Consider the following 12,685-nt stretch of genomic DNA (forward strand, 5'->3'; position numbering starts at 1 on the left):
CCATAAATTCTGATCAAGCCTTTGGTCATCAATACTGTTATCACAAGTCACCCAGTTTTAAAAGAATACTAAAACCAAGATTGTAAGTGAAATATACTGTATATATTCATGTATATAAGTCTAGAAATTGTAGCCCAAAAATCGGTACAAAAGCCTGCATAATGGACTTATTCATGGGTCAATATAAATACTATTATTGTGCATTCAGAATAAACCTTTTGTGTCCTGGCTTTTGGTGGGGCCCCCGATCCATTTTTACAGAGCCTCCCGAAATTGGTAGGATAGATATTTGTTTTCGTGTTTTGATGCCGAAATATCCGTTTTCTTTCTAACCATTATTGGGGGGGGGGGTTCCACAAAGGATCCCCTTCCTGGCATGTGATTTAAGGAGGCTTTTAATCAGGGTTTGCCTCACCTTCATCTGGGGAGTCAAAGGCCTACCTGGCTGGGCTTGAAGACTCATTGCGTTTGCTGGCGGCCTTGCTTCGCAACCGTGAAGGCCCAGAAAGGTACTAGTAGGTATGGGTGCTTTCTGGCTCTGCATGCCACATAAACACTCTCTTTCTGCTCCTGTCTTCTGGAGTGTTAGCTATCCCTCCCAGTTTTGTGTCGTCTGCAAACTTGATGATCGTGCCTTCTAACCCTTCGTCTAAGTCGTTTATTAACGCAGGCTTGGAGCCGGTATAATAATAATAATAATAATAATAATAATAATAATAATAATAATAATAACAACAACTTTTTTTTTATACCCCGCCCCATCTCCCTGGAGGGACTCGGAGCGGCTTACATGGGGCCATGCCCGACATAAAAAATACAATAACAGCGATAAAACAATAAAAACAATTTTTCACATCGATAAGACATCAACGTCAGTAAAACAGTCATAAAAATCAATATACTGCATAAAATATTAAAAACGGGAGGCTAAAACAGATCTGGGCCAAAGTGCAGAAAGACATCACATGGGAGAGGTAGTTTCATGGCTAAAATAATCAATAAAGTGCAAGTAATTATGGCCAGGCATCCTATTGTTGAGTGGGCAGATGAATCAACCTACAAAGATTAATCCTCAAAGGCCTTTTGGAAGAGCCAGGTTTTTAGGCTCTTCCAGAAGGAGAGTAGGGTAGGGGTCTGCCTGATCTCCCTAGGGAGCAAGTTCCAAAGCCGGGGGGCCACGACGGAGAAGGCCCTCTCTCTCATCGCCACCAACCGCGATTGCGAAGGTGGTGGAAGCGAGAGGAGGGCCTCCCCCGAAGAGCGAAGAGAGTGTGCAGGTTCATAGGGGGAGATGCGGTCTCTAAGGTAGGTGGGTCCCAAACCATTCGCTCCCACCTGCTTTTGTGTCGAGTTTATTTTTAAAAAACCTTCCTGTTCTGTACCTCTGTCTTTTTTCTGAATGGTAAAAGGTGAGCGCTTAATCTGTTGTGGGAGAACTTATAAGATTCATCAATCCCTGCTACTTTCTTGGTTGCAACATTACTTTTGGGTGTTTTAGATTGGCTCTATGGAAAATAGAGGCAGTAGGGTGCAAGGTCCCTTGAAGCAATGTGGCCCTTCCCCCTTTTCACAGAATGATCCTTGACTTACCTGCAGATCAAATCAAAATCCAAACCTGTACTTTACTTATATTTGAGACTGCTGGTCATTGACCGAAAAAAAATATTCAATCAACACATGAGACTGATTTGTATATGAGTACATACAGTAGTTATTCATTTTTCATAATTTATCTAAATAACTGAACTCAAAGTTCAATAATACAACTCTAGCAGATACATTTGGAATGACGGCATTTGTTAATCGCGTATATCTGTTCAATTGGTTTCTTTTTGTGTGAAATGTTTCTTAAAATTAAATTCAATAATATACAATAAATTCAGTAAAATGCAATCCAATTCACAAAAAGTAAAGAAGAACACAGATATAAATGATATAAGTGCATAACAATTTTCATTACATTACCACCTAAATATTTATTATAAAAATGTTTATAATAATAGGTTTTCCCACAAATTACTATATTTTCATGGAAGATACAGTAATTTATGGAAGGACCTGCTACTATGATTTTTTTGTTGTTGTTGTTAGTTTTTCTTGGAAATCTCAGTGGCTGCATATAGATCAGTGAATGTGTTTTTTTCTTTATTTTCTTTTGTTCTGGAGCAGCTAGAATCCTCAGGGCGCATCCTTCAGCTTCCCAGGGCCCTAATGGAAGATGCTGGCAGATATACCTGTGTAGCGACAAATGCAGCTGGGGAAGCCCAGTATCATGTCCGTCTGCATGTATATGGTAATGTTTTTCCTGACCGAACATAGTTTATTAATTTTGCTAGCTTCACCCTTTTACATTGCCATATAATCCAGGTTTTCAAAGCAGATAATCCACATTATCTGCTTTGAACTGAATTATATGAGTCTACACTGCCATATAATCCAGTTCAAAGCAGATGATCTGGATTTTATATGACTGTATAGAAGGTGCCTCAGATGTCCACATGTGCCAATTTTTTTTATTTTTCTTTGCAAACATCTTGAATTATTGTATTGTGTTATCTTTTCATATTATCACCTTCACAAATAATACACTTATAGTTAAGCTTCAAGTACGCTGGAGAATACGAGACATCATGGTGTAGTGGTTTAAGTGTTGGACTTTGACTCTGGAAACCAGGGTTCAAATACCTGCCCAGCCATGAAAACCACTGGGTGAGCTCTTTCTGCCTTAGAGGAAGGCAATAGCACAGCTCTTTTGAACAAAACTTGCCAAGAAAACCCTGTAATAGGTTCACCTTAAGGTCAGCACAAGTATGAAAAGATAAGAACAACAAATGGGGGAGAATAGGATTTCTTGTGAGTGTGATATTTTCTGGACTTTCACAGATGTTTTTCAAATAGATACAGATATGCTGTTGTCTAATGAGGATGGCAGATTAAAATTTGGCCTTCCACAGGTTTTGGACTTGAGCTTCTAGAATTTTGGACAATTGGCCAAGATGGCTGGAGTTTATTAAAGTTAAAGTCCAAAACACCTGGAGAACTAAAATTTGGAAATGTCTACTTGATTAAGAACCTCACCACATTTTTTTCGCATCCTAGGATGCTAAAGGGGCAGTTCAGTGATGGGTGGCCATGCTGTCCATCACACAACGTTGCTAGTCTGGAACTCAACCATGATTCTTTCCCTGGCAAGGGAAGCAAAACAGTTGTAAAGTTCTGTGACAAGTATTACCAAAATGAACAAATTTCTATAGTCTTTCTCCATTGAAAAACTGGGTATATTAGAGATCTGTCACCTTCCATATACTTTAGAATGTGGCCTTTTGGTTTTTAGTTAGGTTTCCATTCAACATTGCAAATATATCAATATTTAGCTGAATTCTATGGGTGTAGTCAAATATCATTTGGTGAACTTGTCAGAAATTGAAAAAAACAAATAGTTCCTCTACAGACCCAGAACATATTTGACAGCTAGAGGTTTTCCCTTGATGAAGGCTAGCTTACCTAAAAGCAGTTTTTTTGTACAAGAATTTAACTTGTTTACAATTAATATTCTATCTTTCATGGTTACAGTGAGTTTTGTTTTGTGTTCCCATGTTTTTGTGATGTGGAGCACCAGAAATTCAGAAGTATTCCAGAGGAAAGGAGAAAAGGGAAATTGTTCAGTTTTTGTGTACTCTAAGCTTCAGGAAAAAGTTTTATTATGCCTGGGCTTTTCTTGGGTTAGTATAATCTAATTTTTGAGAACTTTTCAAAAGTTCAATTTTATACTGATAATAATAGAATACAGCTTAGTTTACAGAAAGGTAGCATGTGGGTGGCTAAATGACTGAGATCTTAATATTCTGCTTGCTTCTAGAGCCACCCAGTCTGAAGGACGCAGGGAAGATGATAAATGAGACTGTGATTATGAACAATCCAATACAGTTGGAGTGCAAAGCATCTGGAAATCCGTTACCAGGTATAGACATTTGCATAAATTGTTTTCCATAATTTAAAGTGTTTGAAGTTAACACATGGGGAAAGGGCTATTTTGTATCTCGTTATTCTGGACCAGAACAACTGTGTTTGCTTCTATTTTTGATCCGCATTTCCCAACTTCTGATTTCTTATAATTTTTCTCATCCTATAAAAAAGAGATTTTTTTTTTCGTGTCAGGAGCAACCGGAGTTGCTTCTGGAGTGAGACAATTGGCCGTCTGCAAGGACGTTGCCCAGGGGACGCCCGGATGTTTTGATGTTTTACCATCCTTGTGGGAAGCTTCTCTCATGTCCCCGCATGGAGCTGGATTAGATGTTGACTTGTTTACTCAGCTCTTAAAACTGGCTCCATTAAAGTGTTAGCAAACGGTTTTGTCTGTGCTTGAGTTGTGATGTCTCATTCCAAAAAGTAAGACAGCAAGATGTTGGTTCTTTGCACTTTCATGAATGTCTTGAACTCACTTTAGTTCCTTGGAGGGACGAGCAAAAGGATATTTTTATGTGGCATATATTGTAGCTGAAATGCACCCAAATTATGGTAGTGATCAGTGTGAACCATCATATGTGAATCACACTCAATTTCTGGAATGATTCAATCAACGTTGCCACGAAAAATCCTGCAAATCTTTTGGGAAGATAGGTGGACAAATGTCAGCATTTGTTAAAGCCTGGTCAGATTCTGAGTGCTCAGAAGATAAGGAACTGGGTGCTGGGATAGTTTCAGAGGGCCCAGAGAAGGATAGAAGTGGCCTGGAGACAGTTATTTTGGAATCTCCTGGCAGGTCCCACGAGACTGGAGAAAGCGATATCAATTCTCATAGTAATCTGCCAGCTGAGAGAAGTGTGGGGCATGAATGTTTATCCAGAGCAAGGCGCCTGGAATTTTGGAGGCAGAGAGTACAACTGAGACAGGCTTGCTTTTCCCAGTGGTTTAGAGAGGAAAAGCAAGTGTGTGAAGAATGATGTCACAGGAGAGAGTGAGGCCTTTTAAGTGTTTTTCTGATGGTACAATCCTTTGTGAGAGCAATGTTGTATTCAGGTGAACAGCTCTTGGTTCCTGGTTCTACATTTTGGGATTCATGTATTCAAGTTTCTAAGTTTGTTCCTGTTTCTAGTTTTGTATGTGGCATAGGTTGCCTGCCTTGTATTCATGCTATCACATTTATGGATATATCTGTGGATTTGAAAGGATTTTGGCTATCTTGGATATAACTCCTTTGAAGATTTCCCTATTTTTATATACTCTTCTCTTAATAAATTTTTACTTACTTGATTACTTGGACAGAGTGTGGTTTGTGGTGAAAAAGGTGTTTCAGGGCTCTAGTGCAACAGCAATCTGGAAGAAGCAAAGACCATGAACATTGAACCAATGATTCTCTGCTGTCAAATTTGCTGGACTGGCCATGTTGTCCGAATGCCAGATCACCATCTCTCAAAGCAGTTACTATACTCTCAACTCAAGAATGGAAAATGGAATGCTAGTGGACAGATTTAAAGATGGGCTTGAAGCTAACCTTAAAAATTGTGGCATAGACACCAAGAACTGGGAAGCCTTGGTCCTTGAGTATTCTTACTGGAGGTCAGCTGTAACCAACAATGCTATGGCATTTGAAGAGGCTAAATGGAGGGCAAAGGGAGAAACATGTCAAGAAGAAAGTGCGTCCAGCCAACCCTTGTCAGGACTGCCTTTACACTGTGAAGGAACATGTGGATCAAGAATAGGTCTCTACAGTCACCTACAGACCCACTACTAAAACCCTACACTTGGAAGGCAATCATGCTTGGTCATGAGAGATAGCCAATGATGATGATTATACAATATGTGTGTGAAAGGATAGTAGATTATCTAATGAGGAGAGCAAGACAATGACTCACAGACAATGTTTGAGTCGGTAAAATGGTGGCCGAGGTGGCTAGTAACTTCTATGTCAGTGTTGATGGTGGCAGTTTGAATCTCTTCTTTATTTGAATTACCCAGGGTGCTGAACCATATCCCCAAAACAGGTTCAGCACTTTTGATACTTTAGTTCAGATTCAAAACACATAATGGGTTTTGTGATCTAACATGAAAAGCACTGCCAGGTGAGCAGCTTGTCTCTAATTGTTAGGATTGTTTGAAATTCAGAAGTATGAAGGAATTCCTTTTCTCTTTATCTAAGTTCTCCCTGTCTTTTCACCTCTCACTTTTCTTCACATGTGGGCCATTGGGTGATTTAGATCCATACAAAATTCCTGTTTTGTATCTGAACAACTCTTAACAAATGTTAACAAATTATTTTAAAAATCTACTAGAGTTCATGCCTTCTCATAGCCACTTGTTTAGATTAATGCAAAAAGAATTAATCTTATTTTACCAGTGCACCTTTTCACTTGCTGTCTTTTATTTTCCTTTCCAGTTATCACGTGGTACAAAGATAGCCGTCCTCTGACCCCTAGTGCCAGCATCACTTTACTAAACAGAGGGCAAGTTGTACAGATAGATGATGCCCAGATCTCAGATACTGGCATTTACAAATGTGTAGTATCAAATGCTGCAGGAGTGGCCGAGCTGTTCTACAGTCTTCAGGTGCATGGTAAATATTGCTTTTCATAAAACAGATAGATTTTTGAAAAGAGCAATGGAACAGGTCACTGCATTCCACCTGCACTTTTCAAGATTTATTGCATTCATTTCATACCTTCCAGGTACTCACTAAAAACCATTTTCCACAGAGACTTGTAAAAGAAAAAAGAAAAATAGTTTTGTAGCAGTGACATAACTCAGAATGAGAAGACCCTCAAATGAAGTGTTTGCTTGACAGAACAGCACAGCAGAGCAAAGTCTGGAAGAAAGGTCTCAGACTTTGGTGTTTGGTGTTTCAGCAAACAGATATTATTTTATGGCTTCCCTTATTTAAATCAAGCTGTCTTCATTTTTTAAGACCCAAATCATATTTTCAATTCCAGCGGGCAACACCGATACAAATTTGGGTTTGTTTTCTGCCAATTTGATTTAGTTCAAAACAACAAACTACAGTTTGCCTTTAGATGTATGAGCTGCAACAGCTTCAGGCTTTTGTGCTTCTGCACCCTCCACGTTTATTACTGAAAACTGGTATGCTGGTTTGTAAAGGTTATCTTCTCACATTGCATTACACATATTTGTTTCTGACATTAATTCTCCGGTGATGACCTTGAGCAATATATTTCTTTGGGTGTTGCTTGTGGTGCAAGACATAGCCAGAAACTGTTAACTCCAGATAGCCATTAATTTCAAAGAAATGTTTTAGTCCAAGGGTATTGTCTGTAGTTCTAAGTCTCTGGGGAAGCAAAGTTGAAATATTTTGATAGATTGTATGATTTCTTTTAAAAGGGTGAAACCATTTTAAACCAGTAATTCATAAAACAAGCAAATCTCTGTCACTATAGCCAGCAGTATGTGAAGCTCCTATATTGTTGGTTTGTTTTTCTACCTTTCACAATCAAAGGATTGGGTGACAAAGGTCAGATATATTTTGAACACACTTTAGGCTGGTTTAACTATCTCTGGTTTCTGAAAGATTTGTTAAGGAGTTATCTCAATCTATTTTAAAATGCTTTATATGTGGATGTAAAGTTTAAAATGTTTTAATCTTTTGTGCATTGCCCCAGTGAGGACAGATAAATTATATATATATATATAAAAGGGTAATGAAATTTCGGCCCAGGACAAAACAACAAAACTACACATCCCAGAAACACTAAACTTGGCAGCACAACCCCTCATCTATGCCTCTAAGTTCATACAACAAAAAGCTCCAGCTACTCCAGAAAACTGCCAGGCTTTGAGACTGCAAGGCTATTCACTGCTATTCCACCTGGCCAACAAAGGATTCCCATAAGCCACAGCAACGTGTGGCCGGGCAAAGCTAGTGTGTGTATATATATATATATATATATATTCATAAGTTATTCAGGAGTATGTATATGAAACAGTATAGACATGAGTCATGCATCTTTTCTCACCATTTAATACCACTCCCCTTTCTTTCATTTTTCAGTTCCGCCTTCCATTTCTGGCAGCAATGAAATGGTTACTGTTGTGGTTAATAATCCCGTACGGTTGGAATGTGAAGCCCGTGGAATCCCTGTTCCCATTCTGACCTGGCTGAAAGATGGCAGCCCTGTTTCTAGTTTTTCAAATGGACTCCAGGTATTTGGATACCAATGTGTATGTGTATGCATTTCTCCCATATTTGTTTAAACCATTTTATATCAACAACAGTTCAGAGAGAATGATAACCTCTAGATGTTATGTTGCAAGTTTGAACAGTCCTAGTCAGTATAGCCATTTGGGAGGAGGGCTGATAACTGCAGTCCAGCAACAACTGGAATACCACATGATTCCATCCCTGTTACAGTGAAATGTATATATTGAACTTTTGTGTAATAAAGGGGCATTTCTGGATCTTGCCCTCCAAGTGGATGTGGTGGTTTATGAATGCTGCTTGGTATAGCCTGTTTCTGTCAACTTGAAGCTTTAATAAATAATACAGGCTGAGTATTCCTTTTCTGAAATGCTTGGGACCAGAAATACAGGGTGTTTGAAAAAGAACTCCCTAGTTTTAATGTAAAATACATTAAAAATGAGTTCTTTTTCAAACACCCTTATTTGGATTCTGGATTTTTTCCCATATTATGGAATATTTGCATATATGTAATGAAATATATTAGTTTAAATTCAAAATTCATGTTTATTTCCTAGCTATCAAGACTGTTATCTTGGAGATTATTTTATACATAATATTTTTAATAACGTTTATGCATGATACAAAGTTTGTGAACACTGGATCATCAGAAAGCAAAGGTGTCACTATCTCACCCATCCATGTAAACTATTTTAGATTTTGGAGCATTTCATTTTTGGATTTCAAGATGAAGAATAATAAACAATGATTTTAGATTATGAGTGGAGCTATTGTGACCAAAACATATTACATCACAAAATTAATTTGATCATGTTATTAATGCAAGTTAATATATGTTTATGCTTGTCAGCTACATGTTGCCTACCGGTTACTGGATATATGCTATTTATGACCATTTTAGTCCCTTTTTAGATTCTTTCAGGAGGTCGCATTCTGGCATTGACAAGTGCCCAGATCAGTGACACAGGAAAATACACGTGTGTTGCGGTAAATGCAGCAGGGGAAAAACAAAGAGATATTGATTTCAAAGTTCACGGTGAGGATCCCTCACAGTTACCTTCAATGTGCAAACTGAAAAATAATACAAGCAATGATATATTTGTTGATGAATTTGAGATTCCTAAAAGAGATTCTATTGGTGCCTTTACCACAATGAATAAAATGTTGGAATTCTTTCAGGACTATTGTATGTCAGGACCTAGTGCTCTTTAATGTCAGATCTAAAAGATCTTGGAATTAAAATAAGCTCACAATGATGAATTAATGGAAACAAGTCTTTATTTGCTTTTTTCTCAGAATCCTAAAATACAGTTCTAAGGATTTCTCCTCTCACACCCCCATATATATCCAAGAGGCATTTAAATGTTGCTCTTTCCTTTTAGTAAAGGAGAACATGCTGACAGTCATAGGTAACCAGTTGAAATCCATTGATGGCTGGTGTTTCCCATTTTATTCTAGTTTAATTTGATACCTGATACAATTTGAATAAGAGCTGGGAATCCATACCTCTGCAGGAAATTTCAGCAAAGGGTATTTCCAGCAACATAGTCATTGGTGTTGCGAGTAGCAGAAAATCGGGATTAGCCGCATTTCTCTGCCAATGTTCATAATGTTGCAAACAAAATTTCTTGCTGGATAATTTTAACATTATAATAATTATACCAAAAGCAAACCTTGGTGTCTGGGTTTTTAGGCTCGTTTCTTGGTTTATTTCAGGCACTGATTCAGAAAATTGCATTGGATATGCATCAGTTCTAGTTTCTTAGAAGCAGTTGTCATGTTTTTCTGTATATAGCAAGCAGGTATATAGCAAGTGTTCTATATCTCAAAATCTAGAGCTGTTAGGGGAAAACTGGTGACATTTTTGGAATCAGCAAATCAAATATACCCAGAAACAGGGCTAAAATTTGAGGCACCAAAATGCGTGCTGGCCAGGTTAATTTAATCCTGGAATTATGGGAAGAGGATATGGACATGATTTTGCCATATTTGCTTTTAAGAAACTTTCCCATGCCTGAAAGGATGTTCAGAAAGAGTTAAATTTCATGATAATCACAAGGCTCCTGGTTAGTTGGAAAAGACTCCCAAAATCAGCTTTGCCCATTTGAAATACAGGAGTTCCATTTTTTTCCACAGGTTTCTCCATGGCAAGCATGTTATAAAATTCAATTTCTTCTGAATAACTCTGATGCATTCTTTTGTGAGACTTGCGAATTTTATCCTTGAGATTAGTAACTTTTAAGTATGTTTTCTTTTTATCCATGACTTCCTCTTGTTATATATGCCTGTGTTGTGATTTCGTTATTGTATGCCAATAAAAGCAGTGTGTGTGTGTGTGAAGCTTTGCCTATTTAAAATGTCCAAACATTTCTTCATGCAGTTCCACCTAACATTATGGGAGAGGAACAAAATGTTTCTTTGGTTATGGGAGAAAACCTAGAGCTCCACTGCCAGAGCAATGCCATTCCCCCTCCCACCTTGCAGTGGTTGAAGGATGGTCGGCCTCTGCTGAAGAAGTTTGGCCTCAGCATTGCTGAAGATGGAAGTATATTGAAGGTAAATTTTGACACATCTGCGTTTTACTCTCAACTGCGTCATCTCAATCCTTGAAACTAAATTCTGTCCCATGTCACTAGAACATCTATTAAGCCTTTGCTTAGCCAGGTGCATTGTTCCAGTTTCTTCAGTTGGCTGTTCAACCTCCCAACAGTGCTGCATGGCATTTGTTTGTGAATTGAATTTTTCTGATCATTCTCTAGCAGTGAGATGGAGAAATGAAAGCTCCCCCCCCCCCCCGGCAGTTTTTATTATCGTTACTTCTTAATACATTTTCATTACAATATTTACACTTATTTCAATTGAGGCTACTCATAGATCTTTTGTAAAGACATTTGTAAATCTTATTACAGTAGAGTCTCGCTTATCCAACGTAAACGGGCCAGCAGAACGTTGGATAAGCAAATATGTTGGATAATAAAGAGAGATAAAGGAAAGGCCTGTTAAACATCAAATTAGGTTGTGATTTTACAAATTGAGCACCAAAACATCATGTTATACAACAAATTTTACAGAAAAAGTAGTTCAATACACAGTAATGCTATGTAGTAATTACTGTATTTATGAATTTAGTACCAAAATATCATGATATATTGAAAACATTGACTATAAAAATGTGTTGGATAATCCAGAATGTTGGATAAGCGAGTGTTGGATAAGTGAGACTCTACTGTATTTGCACTTATTTTCATTTGATGCAAGTACACCTAAGACATTTTGTAGCCAGCATTCCTAGATATTATTCATTGCTTTTGTTTGTATTTTAATCTTTTATATAGCCTTTATATTATTCACATTTACTACTCAATTTTCAAGAAAAATAAAACTATGTTATCCCCCGATCATCCAACTCCTTGATTACATTCTCTATTGCTATCTTTAGCCATGTGCACAATTCACTTAATTTCTTTATAATATTTGTATTGGCTTTATCCTTTTTTACCCATTCAATATATGTCATCCATTTGTTTTTTTCCATCGTATTTTATCCTCTTGCATATCTTCTTTCATTACACTTATCATAATTTGAAATTTAACCTGTTCATATATGTAATTGTTTCAGTTCCCCAACGTCCACATTTTCCATCTTTCCAACCCCATGTGAGTACTTCTCATCCAGTTCGAATAATAGTTTTAAACAATTCTTGTTCTTTTCCATAAATTCTTGTGTTTCCTAACATTCTTATTAGTATCATGTCAAAATTCACTTGTATAGGTATTTTAAATATTTTTCCAGGATTTTTGTTATCATTTCCCAGGAGGGGGTTACTTTTGAACATTTCCATCACATTCCCACCACATATGTGAGTACCATCCCTTATTTTTTCCACAGTGCCAGCACATTGGACTTAATCCTTTTATCATATATGATAATTGGGCTGGGGTCCTATATCATTTTAGTATAAATTTCCTTTCTAATTCTTTATATTTCTCCATTTTGTTTTCTTTCATCCCCTTCATTTTATATTATTTGATTTGTAAATGGTCCCTTTAGCATTTATTTTGTATTGTTCCTTTCATATAATCATTGTCTTTAACCATCAGTTTGTTAACTCTCTTTATTTTTCCATTCTTTTAAAGATTTCTCCCAATTTATCTTCTTTCTCTATTTTCCTTCATGTTTTCCTTGTTTAAGTTTTTGTTAATTAGTTTGTATCCCTTTCTTAATCCCCATTTACTTAATATTATTGTTTTGTTTTTGTTTAAATCTATATTGAAGTCCCTTGTTACTATAATTTCTCCTTCATATAAGGTTTTGAATTTCGTGAAAACTTTTAAAATTAGTTTTATTTGTCTCTTATTTGGGCTATATATAATAACTATTGTATATTTCTTGTTCCCTATTTTAAAACTTTCCTCCCTGTCTTTAATTTGATCCAGGATTTCTATATCTAAGCTTTTATTCATTACAATTGCAACTCTTCTTGTCTTATTTGTTCCTCTAGATTCTGCCATTACTTTCCATTGCCAGAATCCTAGCAG

The 12,685-nt window shown here is 37.0% G+C and overlaps 1 protein-coding gene across 2 annotated transcripts in view; it reads left to right on the forward strand.

The window, feature by feature from the left end:
* The window catches only part of hmcn1 (hemicentin 1), a 312,600-nt gene that overhangs the window by 195,818 nt on the left and 104,097 nt on the right, over positions 1-12,685 (forward strand). For both annotated transcript variants that reach the window (XM_062980741.1, XM_062980742.1), the window contains exons 36-41: positions 2,170-2,293; positions 3,860-3,961; positions 6,377-6,553; positions 8,000-8,151; positions 9,059-9,182; positions 10,527-10,702. In XM_062980741.1, coding sequence (XP_062836811.1) covers positions 2,170-2,293; positions 3,860-3,961; positions 6,377-6,553; positions 8,000-8,151; positions 9,059-9,182; positions 10,527-10,702 — 855 coding nt within the window. The remainder of the gene's footprint in view (positions 1-2,169; positions 2,294-3,859; positions 3,962-6,376; positions 6,554-7,999; positions 8,152-9,058; positions 9,183-10,526; positions 10,703-12,685) is intronic.

This window comes from Anolis carolinensis, chromosome 4 (assembly GCF_035594765.1).
Source record: "Anolis carolinensis isolate JA03-04 chromosome 4, rAnoCar3.1.pri, whole genome shotgun sequence".
In the NCBI taxonomy this organism is placed as follows: Eukaryota; Metazoa; Chordata; class Lepidosauria; order Squamata; family Dactyloidae; genus Anolis; species Anolis carolinensis.